Below are 16,879 nucleotides of genomic sequence, written 5' to 3'. Positions count from 1 at the left end.
GAGCTAGGTTTTTCTTGAGTGAGTGGAATAGTTTGCTCTTGGGGGTAGTGAGTGCATCTAGTGTGAATGAATTTAAGGGAAGATATTATAGCTGGTTTGGGTGATTTATAGCCTGCCTTGATGAGTCCTTGACTCCTTGGAGGTCTCAGATAATAATAGTGAATTTACTTTAGCATTGTACCTATGGTGTACGATCAGAATTTTTCATTAGTTTGTTATAGTGAGGGTTGACTAGATCCTTTTGTGGGACAATGGATACAACTAAATCTCCTTGTCCATTCTCCAGTTTTGAAATTTACCCATATCGCTCTACTTTTTGTCTGTCATTAAACTAATGTAGCTGTGCGTTTTTGTTGTTGTTGTTTTCCTCTCTTTTGAACATCCATTTATTTTTTTTTATAATGGTCAAAGTTGGGAGTTGTTTATTCTGTTACATACCTATGCCTTAGTTGCATGCAATTAAGGATTAAAATGTAAGAGAATCCAAAAATGATTTCAAGTAAATTAACAGTTGGTCATTTTAGTACCATTTGACTTAATGGTATTTTATCTCCACAGAATACTTTTGTTGTAAAATTCCAAAGCCTTAATTTTTATGGTGAATATCTTCATTGTTGTTTTTCAGATACTATGGCAGTAAAAGTTTGAAAGTTGCTGTGAGTTATCATTTAGTTGCTAGAACACAATCGTGTATGGGTGACTTCCGTGGAGCCCTTCAGAATGAAAAAGAAACATATAGTATTTATAAACAACAGGTAGGTCAAATTACTTTCTTTATAATGTACTAAATCAGTGTCATTATTTATAAATTTTTATGATTAAGTGTAATGTTATAATCTGTTAAAAAGAAAAGATTGAGCATAATGCAAACTGTGCTCCTCAATAAGAACTTATAATACTATTTGAACAGAATTTGTTAGAGCAAACTCATACTTCAGTAACTTTTCAATTCTTATCACAACAGACATATAGGAAATACAGAATAATTTATATTGGTTGGTTTGCTGTAAGTAATTTTCTTTAGCATTATGATTTTGAAGTTTTGGTTGAGAATTTTCATAAATTTCAACAGTTTGTTATACTGAGCAACTTTATAATAATGTTTATTATAGCAAGAGTCAGCTGATTTTTAAGATGTTGGTTGATCTGAATATAATCAAACTTTTCCTAATACATATCTCCTATTCAGAGTACCTACTAAAATTATTTCACTGCTCAAATAAAATATTAAAATAGTATAATGCAGTGCTATGCATTACAACAATCATTAGATGGTTTATTCTGCCACATCCTCTCCCTTTAACTTGCCAAATAATTGTAAGAGAGTGTTTAGTGGTTTGTGTCTGATGTAACATGTACATCTATCATTTTATGGATCTGCTATTTCATTGGTTGATATTTTAGTAAATTTTGTAATTTGATATAAGTAACTATTTTAATATGTAGTCTCTGCAGTTCATTTTGAAAACAAGCAAATGATTATAGATAATTCTAAGAAAGTGCATTTCATAATAGCAATCTTGTGTACTGTTACTGTTCATCTGTTAGTGGCATTATTGGCTCTATGTACTGTAGATGTTAGTATATTTTCCCTTCCTAATTTTGATATTAAAATAGCAGAATGAAAAATTTTAAATGCTACTGAATACTAAATTTCATTAAATTTTACTATGTTAGGGAGGAGTTATTTCCAAATTATTTTTAGAATAAAATAGAATTACAACAATGGGAAGGGATTTCATCAGTCACACCTACCTAATCTAGCCATACAACTTGTTACAACTTGAACGGTGCATAAGCCTTTAATCTATCAGTAAATCATTTACAGCTTTCAGCACATGTAAACCGCATGAATAACATGCATACAGCAGCATTCAATGTTTGAAATGTTCCCATTTTGCCTTCACGCATGCCTGAAGTCTGTGAGGTCACATATATTCAATTCTGGCATGCACCACATCCAAACAAAACACTGCCAATTCTTGTTCCAAATCCACCTTCAGGCTAGTGATGCTGGGGTGTTGTTTCTTGCAGGCTACTTTCTCAAGCTCTGACCACAATTTAAAGTCAGATAGTGATTTGTGGTCATGCATCTGTGAGATACTGGATAAAGCGAATCTGTAAGAGAAGGATCATCAACGAGCTTAATGGCTTGCCTTTGGACAGCATCAAGGATTTTAAGGGAAGTTTTAGGTGCACCACCCTAAACTTGTGAACAGTATTCTAAGCATGGGCAGATTTGGGATTTATATATAGTTACGAGTAGGTTGGGTGTAAAATAGCCTCTTGAACGAAAGAGTGCCTAGTTTTTTTTAGATACTGAGGAGGTTATTGATGTGGTGATCTTGCCAGGAAAGACCAGAAGTAAATGTTAGTCCAAGCAGATGGACTAACTGATCTTGTCTGTTGATTTGTGTATTGCTGAGAATTAGGGTAAGTGAGCCGAGATTTCTCTTTTGTGAGAAAAGGCAAGACTGTTTTGGTGGCATTGAACATGACAAGGTTGTCTTTTCCACATTGAAGGATAGTATGTAGATCAATGTTTATGGCACTGGTTATGTGCCAGTTGACTGGGAAGCTTGCTGACTCATTACTGACAGATTCTGGCTTATGCACTAACTGACAGCTGACCCACAGCACCACCATTTTAACTGATGTATCCTTGAAATTGAAGAGGTTATGAATCTCTAAATATATTTGTGATGGCCTTGAAGGGTGTCACTCATACTGCATGAAGAGGAGACAGGGAGAACAGCAACTAGAATCTCTCCTCTGTAGTCCAAGCATGGTATTTGCCACTTCTGATCTCCTGTAAGCTGGGAAGTGATATTTCAATGGGTGATGAAGAACATCTACCTCCTAGTGTTTAGTTGGCATTTTTTCTAACTAGGAAGGTATCCCTTTGTAGTGCTGGTTTCTCCAGAGCTCCTTTTGTGGAAACAAGCTGCACTGCAGGAAGACAGGGTTGACTTGATAGGGAGAGGCTGTATACTGTTCATCCCTGCCCATTAGTAGTCCAGTGTGAGAAATATACATGTTTACAGGGGAAATTAAATCTTTTCAGATCATTATTTAGTGGTTTCTAAAATGGAAATACCAACAAAATGGAGAAAACAAGTAAATAAATTAAAAAAAAAAAAAAAAAAAAAAAAAAAAGATATAATAGAACAGGTATGTCTTTACCTGTTACAAAGAAAGCATTAGAATGCTAATTGCTAAATCATTTCAGCATTGTAAAATTACATGTAATTAAAAAATGCACTAATAAAAGTTGAACATATGGGTGTTTGGGCAGCAGTCATGTTCTTTTAAGTAGTGCAAGCTAAGGCAACTCTATGCCAAGGATTGTATTCCCATAAACTCTCTTGTCAAATTTTACAAAACTTTCATAAGTTTCTACAAACATTCAGCTTTAAAATAATGTTGGATCTTTAATATGCACTTTTCCTATGTAGTTATAATACTACATCAATCACAATTAACAGATTACCTAAAATAAGCCAAAATTAATGAAAATAGAAAAGAATAGAAAACTTAACAAGGTAATTCATAAGCAGCCTCCGAAGTACTTGGAAAATAAAAAATTAAAAAGAAACATTAAAATTTGGCACACAGATTTGTAAAAACAAGTAGCATATCATTCCTTTAAAAATAAAGAGAAACATAAGAAATATAGCTAAAACACAGTAAAGAAAGCTCACCAAAATTCTTGGGATAGATTTATTAATAAAATATACATGGAAGATAAGACATAGCCTACAAAGTATTAAGGAAATTAAATGTTGAAGAAAGATATACACAAAAATCAACATAATACAAGAGAAAAACATGGATAGAACATTAAGAATTTATGGTATGACCCAAATTTATTAATAGAAAATACAATAAAGAAATCAATACTGATATAGAACCAGTTAGATTGGAAGAACTAAAAGAAGCAATAAAGGTATCAAAAAAAAATAAATCAACTGGATTAAATGCTATAAATACAGAGTTTTGGTAGTATAGTAGAGAATGCTTACATCAAAGATTCTTCTTCCTTTCCAGGCTTATAGGCCAAGTGGCCTGTTCCAGACTCAATTCCATCTTTTTAAGGGTCTTCCTCTGCATTGAGTATCTTTTGGGTGGTAATTTAGAATTTGTTTAGGTATTCTGTTTCTATTCATTCTGAGTACGTGTTCTTTCCATTTTTCTCTGTAGCAAATAACTGTTTCATTTAGGGAGTTTGTAATTCCAAGTTTATTTCTGATTTTGGTATTTTTAATTTTGTCCATTATTGTTACTCCTTCAGTTCTGTGCAGAAATTTCATTTCAGCTGATTCAAGTCTTCTTTCATCTGCTTTTTTTATTGTTCATATCTCACTGCCATAAAGTAAGGTAGATTTAGCTACTGTATTGTAGATTCTTATTCGTGCATGTTTTTGTACATAATTGGGTTTAAAAATTTTATTTATAACGCCTGTTACTTTTAAAAAGTTTGATAGTTTCGGTTCTATATCTGCTTCATTTTCGTATGACATTGTGCATACTGAATATTTGAATGTATTTACTTGCTCTATTATTTTGTTGTTTATTACTATTTTGCTTCTTATTGGGTTAGCACCTTTGAAGGCCATGACTTTTATTTTATCTGTTGATATTTCTATACTATATGTTTTTTATCAGGTTTAGACTGTATAATGATTTTTGTAGTTCATCTTTATTGCTTCCAAGGATTATTTGGTCATCAGCAAAGAGTAGAGTAGCTAATCTGTAGTTAGTTTATCTTGAATCCTCCTTCATTAGTTATCTTCCATTCTTTTATGATTTTATCTATGTATATATTAAATAAAACAGGTGAGAAAGGGCAACCCTGACATACTCCTCTATTTATTGGGTTTCCAGCTTGATGTTAAATTACTGTACTTCACAGATATTTTATTATCTTGATATATATTAAATAAGGCTCTAAAGAGTTGGTTTGGTATTTTATATTCTTCCAGGATTTCCCATAGTTTTTCTCTGATAATTTTATCAAATGCTTTGGTGTAATCTATAAAAGCTATGTGTGTTTCTATGTTCATTTCTCTGTGTTTTTCAATTAGTAATTTTAATGTAAATGCAGTCTATGCAAGATCTGCCTTTTCTGAATCCATTTTGTTCTATTAATTTTGGATCTACTATATTTCAAAGATTCTTTAAGGTTGGAGGAAATGTAATGTGAGGTTCCATCAAATTGGTTGATAGCTAAGGTTATACTATATGTAAGAAAGGAGATAAAGATGACTGTGAAAATTACAGAGAAATAAGTTTATTAAATACGGGTTACAAAATATACAGTAAAATTTTGTTTGCAATATTTCTAAGGCTTTTATTCAATCTACTCTCAGAAGAACAAGATGGTTTCATACATGGAAGATCATGTATAGATAATATTTATGTTTTAAAACAAATTATTGAAAAAAGATTAATTTAATTTGGAGACTCATATGACCTTTTTGAATTATGAGAGTTTATTTAAAATGAACGAAAGAATTGGGTTGCCGGTTTCAAAGTTTGAATGAGTTGACATTGTACATGCCATGGTAATGACATTGTACAGGACCTAGAACTATGTGCCTAGGATGTTGAAATGCATCTAAACAAGTGGCAGAACTATCAGAAATAAAAGAGAGGAGTTTCTGTCATTAGTCAGCTCAATTTAACTAGAAATTATCAAGTCCTGGTTGACAGAAAATAATATAGTCACTGAGATAGAATGTTAGGGATATTGCATTTTCAGGGAGAATGGAGTGAATAGGAAGTTCTTATACAGAATAGAAAAAATTAGCAATGCATGTTTGACAATGCCATGACAGCACATGACAGTAAGAAGTAAGATGTGCCTTAGACAGAAATATAAGATTTGACAATATTGGAGCCCGGATAGATAACATATTTGTTTTGCAAGAAATTGTTGATAGTAATAATGTAAACTTTGTATGTATTACTAACACATCATATACACCCCTGAGGGTATGTATCAGGAATTTGATGATGGTGGTATACTGTGTATCCTCAACCATTGTGAAGATATCTCCTGTCTCCAACAAAAATTAACAAGACTTGATATTTTCTCCACATGAATTTCTGTACATTTTTCTGTAAAAAAATAGTATTAGTTATCACCATTCCAGTGATTTCAACAGAAATACAGCAAGTACTTACCATTATTATTAATTCTGCTTTTCTATAAATTATTCCAAATACAGACATGACAGAATTTTTCCTCCTGGAACCAATTGGGAATTGGATAAGTACCAGATTGACATAATGGCAGTGACTGAAACAAAAAGAACAAAAACTGGTGAGATCTCTCTAAACAATAAATACAAAATGTTATGTTCAGGTAATAACAATCAGGGAAAAGGAGTAACAGCTATAGTATTCAACACTAGATATGAGGCTAATCTTGATATACTATGAGCTTATGGTCCCACAGAAGGTTCTACTATGGTAGAAGTAGAGAAATTTTTTGAGGCTCTAGAGAAAGCTACTGAAAGAATGAAAAAGGAAAAGTTGGTCCTTATTGGGGATCTAAATAGCAGAGTAAGAAATGATTGTCAAACATACAGAAATATTTTGGAAAAATTTGGAGAAAAGAGCAAAGCTAATAATAATGGTAAATACCTGTTGGATTTCTGCTCAGGACATGGACTGGTTATTACTAACATGATGTTCCAACATAAAAATGTGCACAAATTTACATGGAGAGAAGAGGCAAGGAATAAGAAAAGTCTCATTGACTATGTTATTGTTGATAGTGATGTTTTCTCATTGGTGCAGGACACCAGAGTGTACAGAGGATTTGAAATTGGAAGTGATCACCAATTTGTCTTGAGCAGGATAAAATTGAATTTCATATTGAAAAGTTGAGCAACTCTTACATGTGAATTGTGGACTAAAATACACAAACATTATTCAAGAAAAAAATGAAAGGGTTTGAGAACAGGAAGAACCAAACCTTGGAGATTCACTAGCAGCTCTGAAGAAAACATTGATTGATTCAGCCAGAGAGGAATGTGGAGAGGTTGTCTGCAAGGATAGAAAAATCAGAACTCAATGGTGGACATAAGAAGTTAAAGAGGCAGTGAAGGGAAAAGAAGAAAGTATATCGAAAGTTCCTGGCAAATAAGTCAGCTTGTGCTCTTAGAGAATACAAATGTAAGAAAGTAAAACACTGTGTAAAACTAGCTTAACAAAAGTCATGGGAAGAGTTTGACAAGAACATAGAAAATAAATATCAAGAAGGTGATAAGATATTCTGGAGGTTGTTGAAGAAGCTTAAAAAGTGGCGGAAAGAGTACTGTAAAAGGAGTTAGAGATAATAAAGGTGACATGAAAACGGGAGAAAAAGATATCCTTGAAGTATGGAGTAATTACTTTGAAAAACTGCTAAATGAAACAACCAGTGATAGCACATTGGTAAAAAAACACTCAACAGGCATGCAATCAAGAATACATATCCATACTTGAAGTAAAAAAAAAAACCACCAAAGCCTGAAATGTGGAAAGGCAGCAGGAGTAGATAATATCCGACTAGAAGTGCTCATATATAGAGGTATAAAACGTCTTGCAGTGGCTGCACTGCATAGTTCAGAAAGCCTGGACAGAGGGAGACAAATTCCAGACAGTTGTAGTAGAGCTGTCATAGAACCCATATACAAAAAGAAAAATAAAACTGAATGTGAGAATTACAGAGGTATTTCTCTACTGAGTGTTCCTGGTAAGATTTATGCAAGAGAAACAGTTGAGAAAGATTGCGGATTCAGGCCAGATAGAGGCTGTCAGGATCAGATTTTCACTTTACAACAAATAGGTGAGAAATCATGGTAATATAACAAAGATTCTGTATTTAAGTTTTGGAGACCTGCAAAAGGCATATGACAAGGTACCAAGAGAAAAGTATTCAAAATGCTACAGTTATATGGTGTCGATCAGTCATTATATCAAGGAATACTTGGTCTTTATTTGAGTTATTAGTCAGCAGTTGGAATTGAATGAAGTACATGAAGATGGTTTGATAATAAATCTGGTGTTAGGCAAACACATCATTCCATTTTTAATCATTATCTATATGGATCACATTATGAAGGAAAGTGTTATTAAACCTAATATCAAAATTGGAGACATTAATCTCAGCTCTTTCCTTTATACAGATGTTATACTTCTAAATAAATCTGCTGGAAGTCTGCAAGATACCCTGACTAAATTGAATAACTGTTGTAATATTGATATGAAAATCATCAATAACAAGACAGAAACATTAAAAATATCAACTGTATCATTAATGGAGAACATATAGAACAAGTAAAACATTTCAACTACTTAGGCACAATTTTTAGTCAAGACAGTAAATTAAATATGGAAATAGACAACAGAATCAACAAAGCTGGAATGATAGGAAATCAACTGAATAAATTTGTATGTTAATAACAGAGAAATGAGTCAAAACACTAAATTAGCTGTATACAAGACTGTTCAAAACCAATTTTAACTTATGGATCTGAGAGCTGGGTTAGAAATAAAACACTTGATCAAAGACTACACGACAGATATGAGAGATCTGAGAAAGATTAGGGACATGAATAGATGGCATCAATCGCAATATCATATTAAAAATGAGGATATTAGGAAAGAGCTTCACATTGTTAGCACCCAGGAATGTGTTAGTAGAACTGATCTCAGGTGGTATGATCACTTAAACAGAATGGGAAAAGAAAGATTAGCAAAACAAGTGTTCTTTGCCAGGTTGGCAGGAAAAAGACCCAGAGGAAGACCAAGATATTAGGTGGATTGATGTGGTAAAAAGTGCCTTAGAAGATAGAAATATAAGATCTGGTAATGTTGGAGTCTTGACAGGTAACAGATTGATTTGGAGGAAAATTGTAGATAGGACGTTAGTAATGATGATAATTTTTCATGTGGTATACTGTGCATCCTTAACCATTGTGAAGATTATGTATGATATTACATAAAAATTGGTTCTATCATCATATCCTGTACACCCCTTGTGGGTACGTGTCAGGAATTTGATGATGGAACCAATTTTTATGTAATATATGAAACCTGGCCAGGACAAGACACATTTATTTCAATGAATATGCTGGCCACAGTACAGCGATCCTTCGATGAGTGCACTTAATGCTTTCCTTAAAACAGGCTCACTAATCAAATATAACAACCTATGGGAAAATGTATAATTCGTTCCTCAAATTTCTTTTTTTGAACCTTAATTTTTTTATAAAAGAATTAAGGTATTCTCGCGGCCTAGTTAAAGTAAAACCATGAAGCTGAAAGACAATAAAACATATTCAGAATATAAATTTTATTATTCTGTTTCTTAACAAAGAATTGAGCTAATGTAGTTTGACAAGTATTTTTCATACAACCGACAATATGGTCCTATTGCTCTTCTACTCTACTGCAAATTTTACTGGTTCTCTCTTCACCAGGATCAGTCTCTAAGAATTGCTGCTTAAAAACTTCGATTGTACGAAAAATATTTTCAAATTGTTTCTGTGAAATCTGTTTGGGCTGACTATCAGTGGTTAAATTTTCTTCATATTCTTCGGGATCTTTCCACTGTGCATCTAAATTTAGCAGCTCGGAATCACTCAGTTCTTCACAATGCGATTTAATTAACTCTTGGACATTATCATTGAAGGAGAGAAAGAAATGAAGGATGTACGAATTGGTCGCCAACACGTGAAATCACGTGCTTTATAGATAAAATTTCCCTATTATACAAGCAAAATAGTTACCACTTTAAAAACTACAACGATCATAAAAGAGAAGTTAATTTTCTGACATGTAATAATAAACAACTCATCCCAGAAGACTGATTGATTACCTTATTATCAGAATGGATTCTCCTTTTTGTGACATGCGCAGAAGTGTCGAAGGGGCTCGAATCTGTGGGCGTACTATAGCACATGACATAAATTTTGGCGGTAAAAATTTGGAACATAGTGTACATGGAAGTATTGTAGTATGCCATTAAAAATAAGTTTGTAAAATGTTTTAAATCGGTAACTAAATTATTTCATTCTTATGAGTGATTTTTAAAAATAGTTAGCCATAAAAATGTATAGATAGAAAATTTTTCAAATCTGTAACATTTATTTTTAAGATGTATATAGGTGCATTAATCGGATTTGGGTATTGAAAAAAAATGGCGCACTAATCGAAAATGCATAAATTCATAAACTTAATTGTTTATGAATTTATCTGAATTGTTATCTGAATATAACATCTTATAGTTATTATTTAAAATCATCTCTCCTATTTTAGTTTTATCTGTAACATCATTTAGGACTACGCAGTGTTATTTCAATTTCTGTTGATTCTTCCTATGGTGATATTGCTTATTTTCTGTTGTGTTTGAAATGATTCTGATAACTGACTTTTACCTGTTCTCCCACAACCTGGGGTTGTGGTGCAGAAGTCCTAAGGTCATCTGCACTAGCCCTCGCATTCTCTGCAGCAGAATATTGTGCCCCTGCCTGGGAAAGAAGTATGCACACTAACATTATAGACACCCAGCTAAACTCTACCATGCTTACAATTAGTGGGACAGTGAGAAGCACCCCTCTCTCCTGGCTGCCTGTTCTATCTAACATTGCTCCACCACACATACGGAGAAGACAAGCCTCGATTAAGGAATTTAATAAAGCAGTGAGCAACCCAATCCTGCCCCTACATCAGACTATCATAAACCAACCTAGTCCACGCCTCAGATCTAAACAGTCTCTCTGGTCCATGGACGAACGCTCTTCAGCTGCGCTGCCATCAATATCTGACATGTGGAGAGAATGCTGGTTCAACAATCTACCAACAAACGGCTTCCTGGTAGAAGATCCCTGTCCTCTGCAGCCTGGTTTTTATCTTCCTAGGAAGATTTGGTCATCAATAAAGAAGATCAGAACTAGTCAGGGTAGATGTGGCTACCTTCTACATAAATGGGGGCTGTCAGATTACCCTTATTGTGATTGTTCTCCCATGGCTCAGACGATTATTCATATTGTGTACGACTGCCCAAGGCACCAATTTCACGGTGATGGCTTACAGGACATCCACAAAGTGATGGATGAGGCCTTAAATTGGCTTTCCAGCCTTGACCTTGACCTGTAGTTGATGTGGTGGTGGTTATGGAGGAAACAGAAGATCATGGTCCCGTCTCACCATGAAGACGTTATTCTTGTAGTCACTCTCATAGTCCTCATCATGGTATCAACAGAACTCCTTCTCATGTTAGAAGATGATGTAATGTGAAATGGGCCCCCTCTAATGGATCAAGTTTTCTCAAATTAACTAATTAACTGCTCTCTAATTAAACCTAGGATACAGCTACATTTATGTTGTGAGAACATGCAGCCTTGTCATACCTGTTGCAATAGGATGATGATTGCCCCTGGCTTGATTATGACAAGTTACTTTTGCTTTATTTAAAAAAAAAAAAAAAAAAAAAGGAAAGACTTAGAAAGCTGGTTGTGCCTTTTATGTAATGAACTTTTATATGTTAAGATTTTCATCATTTGTTGCTGGAAATTGTGATTGTACTCTTCACTTACCAGTTTCATGTAGCCATAAGCATAAATAAATAAATAAAACCCTGATTCTCCCTGAATCAGGGTTTTATTCTCCCTGATTGTTTTCACAACAATCAGGGAGAATAAAACCCAGGGGCCATTTTACCTCCTATACAGGTGAATTCTGATCGTATTTTATTATTGTTATTATTACCACTATGATAAAGTATTATTTTATTTTATTTTTATTTTAGTAATACAGGCAGTGTTCTAATAAGTATAATATTGTTGTTTCAGCTGATATATAAACAATTTATTGAGCTAAGCACTAAACTGCCAGCCCATTCTGATTTGTTCAGTGTTGTAAATAACTAGTAATACAATGCATGCTGGGAAGGTGAGACCCATTTGGTTTTCTGCATTCTATATAGATGGTGCATATCCTTCTTTGTTCTTTAAGAAACTATTTTGTGCAAAATCCTTTACATATATAAAAATGCATGTAAAGATCACAAACATTTCAACAAAAACATTGGGTAAAATTATTATTATTATTATTAAATGACACCTCCAGGGAGGGCACCTACTCCATAACTCTCCATCTCACCACTCAATCCACCAACTACACAAATGCCATCTACCACCAACCACCACTAGTATTTTCACAGACAATTGCAAACATCCATGCCCATGGTGGGATTCGAACTTGCAGACTTTTGGCTGGAGAACAGATATGCTAACCACTTGGCCAACTCAACAGGCATGCAATCAGGAATACATATCCATACTTGAAGTTTAAAAACCCATCGATCTGCTTATGATGCTTTTCAACTATGACCAGTGCTCATTTATACGACACCTTTCAGTTATGACTAATACCTATTTATATGATGCTATTTGTTTATGTCATGGTTTTAGCGACATGACACTCGTGAATCAACCCATGCACTGTTTTTGTGAACTTTGTTTACAACGTTGTTGCTCACTACATTCTCTGTGTTTTGGTGTTTTTTTTTTGCTCTGAATTATAAACTGTTTATAACTATTGTTTTATTTCGTTGTTAATAATGGCAGATAAATTCAAAGTAAGGGTGTGCTGTTGCTTAAGTATTCATCCATTGTATCCATCCACAAATGGGCAGGGCAGGAATAGAGACTGATTCAATATATGGCAAAATTCATTATGATACAGTAGTCTTGTAACCTAACTTGTATGATTGGGGTATGTGTGCATTTTTTATTTTTTTAATTAGAAATAAAGTTTTGCAGAAATCTCTTAAGTAGGATATTGTATTTTAAGTTATAACTTATTAATAAATAATTAAAAATTATTGTTTTTAAATAGCTTGGAGAAGAACATGAGAAAACCAAAGAAAGTTCAGAGTGCCTTCGTCATCTTACACAGCAAGCTGTTGTATTACAGAAAAAGATGAATGAAATCTATAAAGGCAATTCAGGGGCCATTTTACCTCCTATACAGGTGAATTCTGATAGTATTTTATTATTGTTATTATTACCACTATGATAGAGTATTCTTTTATTTTATTTTTATTTTAGTAATACTTTTTTTTTTACTAAAGTCATTGAGTTTTTATAAATCCATTAAAAAAATCTCCTTTAAGAAATGAGAATATTTGGAAAAAAAGTTGTCTAAAATATTTCATATTCTGGGTAAGAACTGTTATTTTTTAATTTTATATATATATATATATATAAAATTTTATATATATATATATTTGAAATTTTCTCATTTTCTGATATGTACAATGTGTCAACCAGATAACATCTGGTACACCCTCAAAAGGGGTATACTAGGTATTAAGATAGTTCAGTGCAATATTCCATAATGTTCTTATTAACAGTGATTCAGGAATGGATGAATGTTTATTCACCCATTCCTGAATAAAAATAAATTCTTATGTATTATAAGAAGAGGCCTGCATCTACTTAGTCCCAGAAAAATACTAGCAAGTATGTAAGATAACTGTTACTGATAAAATAGAAGAGACACTGACAAAAAAAAATAAAATAAAATAAAAATTATGAAGGTAGAATTCTCAAAGAGGTGGATAATTCAGTTGATGGTTGGAAATTATATATTAGTATATAAAAAGTGTACACTGATCATTAATGAATATAAGAAAATTCTTTTATTCATTTTTAAAAGAAAATAGTCCACATGGTTAGCCGAGTGGCTATTTTGTTGGCTATTTATTGGTTAGTTATTTATATTTCACAAACAAATACCCTTCCTTCTGCTCATATATATAATATATATATATATATGAGCAGAAGGAAAACATATATAATATCATAACTGTAATTTATTTATTAATTGCCTCTAATAAAAGTATTTCTATTCGGAATCTGCATCTGTTCATACATTTACATCTTTTAGTAATTTAAATATACCAATGAAATATAAGATTCTCCTTAATTATTGTTTTTTAATATATCCTGAAACACATACAGATTTCCTCCCTAGTACCTGCTATATAGGTTTGGTTATAATCAAAGAATCCTTCACAATATGTTCATCTAGCTAATAGGGAACATCTTGTCCCAATGTAAATATTTAATGCAAACCACCTTCTGCTGCTTTGTCACATTTTTTTCAGCCTCTTTCTGAGTTAATCTTTGGCACAGTAAGTTGCTCTTTTCCTTCTGGAAACTTGAGTTTTTAACTCCATAACACTGAAAAATCAACCCAGGCATATTCCTGGCATGCACTTTCATCCATGCATGCCTCCTTCTAAAGGCTGCAGTTTGGCAAGACAAAGGTGAAGATTGGCTTCCAACTGATTTCCAAAAAAAAAAAAATAATAAATAGAATAAATAAATAGAGCAGAAAAATGCTGCTTAATTGCTAGCAAAGGTTGGTCGATTGGTAGAGCCTCTGCTACTAATGGCTCCCAAAAACTTAAGTAAGTTTGAGTGCAGTTAGTAGTTGGAGGCTCTTCACAGACCAATGTAAAACTTCAGTATGGTCTCATTGCTGAGAAGCTTGAGCTGTTGAAATGTCAAAGACTAACTTTGTGCCAGAAATTATGATATACAAACAGCAAAAGATTATATAAACCAGTATCCTTAGCTCACTTGGTATCAGCAGTACCTTTATGATTTGGACACAGGACTTTCCAAAATCAATCTGGGATGCAAAAATATTTTTCCCACCTAGAAACTTGTGCTTTTTCATCTTGCAAATGGCTATAACTTCTAGCCATTTGCAAGATGAAAGATGATAGCCATTAACCATCAAATTGGTTAATATGTTGTATTTGAGAAGAAGCTATATTCTTGTTTTCATTTGTATTTTAATGTAGTTTAAGCAAACAAAAGTTTCTTCATGTGAGAGTCATGATCTATTCCAACAAATGAAAACTTTCAAGAACTATATCAAATATATAATAAATGAATAGTAAAGAAATATATTGTACAATTTAACTGTGAGAAATATGACTTATGCCATTGACTTAACTCCTGGTATTTCCACAAGTACAGCCTCCCACTGGAAGAGGTCTCAGTAGTTTAGAACTGATTGGTGAAGTGAAATAAATCTGACCATAATGTAGAGGTGTGTCTGTGTGTGTAATAAACGCGCGCGCACACACACACAGCTCTTGCAAAGAGTGCTTCATTATACAAATTTATTTTTTAACAAAGAAAACCCTGAAGAGGTAAGGTATGGTGATTAATCTAACACATTGAGTACTAATTTCATATCAAAAATTTGCCTTTAGAATTGGTCAGTTATTTTTCAGGTCTCTAGTTAGGTTGCCACTTATATAAATCTTTTAAGATAATCCTACTGCATCAGTCTATCTTGATCTTGTTCTTTCTGACTGTTTTTCCTTATTCCATTTTTGCTTTAAACGCCTATTATTGCTAATCTTCCATTTTTCATTCTGTTTAGCTGATCCAGAAATTACCCTGCTCACAAAACCAAATATGAAACTTTTTTGTAGTCCTTTGAGAACTCTTAATAGCAAAGAAGTGGTTTCGCGCTTTTTATTATTATTATCATTATGGTCAACTCCAAGGAGTCCTTAGACTCATCGAAGAAGGCCCCTAAACATCATATCGAGAACGACTATTCAGCATTTACACAGTATCTACTTTGCTTTGAACTCATTTACAGTCATGGCACCCACAACAAATTCTGGCAGCTTATTCCACTCATTCACCACTCTCCAAGTAAAAAATCTAGTTCTAACACCCTTGCTAACTACACTGGTGCTCAGTTTCCATGGATGGCCTCTAGTTCTCTCATCACTAGACGTGTTCCGAAAAATTTACTCTGAATTAATCTTGTAAAAACTCTTCAGTAATTTGAATGTCTCAATCATATCACCCCTTTTCTGCTTATCAACCAATTTCTGTAACCCACCGATTTTCAACCTGTTCTCATAAGGTTCATTCCATAGACCAGCTATCATCTTGGTCACTTGCCTCTGGATCCTCTCTACCTCCTCCCCATCAAGAAGAAACTCAGGGGCCCAGATCTGGGCACAGTAGATGGGGTCTTATCAAGGCTCGATAAAGAGGAACAATAACTTGCTTATCTCTGCTCGTCAAAGTATTCTTCAGTAACCAAGTGATCTAATGCGCTGATTTAGCCACTTTTGCTATGTGCCCCCCTAAACTTCAACTCTCTATCCACCAACACATCCAAATCTCTGGCTTCGTCAACCTCATGAAGTACAGTTCCACCAATGTGATATACTGCTGCTAATTTTTTCACCCCAAAATGCATAACCTTACACTTTTCTACATTAAACTGACATCCATTCTCATTAGCCCAGACTGCCAATCTATCCAAATCATCCTGCAAAATTTTGACATTATGTGCATTCACTATTGCTCTACCTAACTTTACATCATCAGCAAATAAATGAACAATATCCCTCAGATCCTTTCCCATATCATTAATGAACAAATTAAATAGCAGTGGTTCAAGAACAGAACAGAACCCTGCAGCATACCACTAGTGACAGGGCTTCTTTTGGACTCCACTCCTGAATAAACTACTCTCTGATATTTCTCCATCAACCACCCTCCTATCCATCTCACCAACCCTATATCCATCCCCATGTGCTGCAGTTTACTGATTAGAATTCCATGTGATATCTTGTCAAAGGCCTTAGTGACTGTAAATCCATTACCCTTATCCAGTTCAGCCGTCACTGTATTTATAAAACATGAGGAAGTTACTGAGGCATGATCTACCCTTCACAAAACCATGCTGTCCTCAATACAGTATCCCATTTTCATCTATCCATTCCTGTATTTTGCTCTTGACTAATATCTCAAAAACCTTGACAATGATTCCT

The 16,879-nt window shown here is 33.6% G+C and overlaps 1 protein-coding gene across 3 annotated transcripts in view; it reads left to right on the top strand.

The window, feature by feature from the left end:
* The window catches only part of clu (clustered mitochondria protein homolog), a 502,466-nt gene that overhangs the window by 464,988 nt on the left and 20,599 nt on the right, over positions 1-16,879 (top strand). For all 3 annotated transcript variants that reach the window (XM_090401006.1, XM_090401005.1, XM_090401004.1), the window contains exons 32-33: positions 626-755; positions 12,895-13,029. In XM_090401006.1, the coding sequence (XP_090257132.1) occupies positions 626-755; positions 12,895-13,029 (265 nt within the window). The remainder of the gene's footprint in view (positions 1-625; positions 756-12,894; positions 13,030-16,879) is intronic.

The sequence above is a fragment of the Typopeltis vanoorti genome, chromosome 11 (genome assembly GCF_054136105.1).
Source record: "Typopeltis vanoorti isolate ZY-2024b chromosome 11, IOZ_Tvanoo_1.0, whole genome shotgun sequence".
NCBI lineage: Eukaryota > Metazoa > Arthropoda > Arachnida > Uropygi > Thelyphonidae > Typopeltis > Typopeltis vanoorti.
The sequence above is the reverse complement of the archived record's forward strand: the minus strand, read 5'-3'. Positions and strand labels throughout refer to the sequence as shown.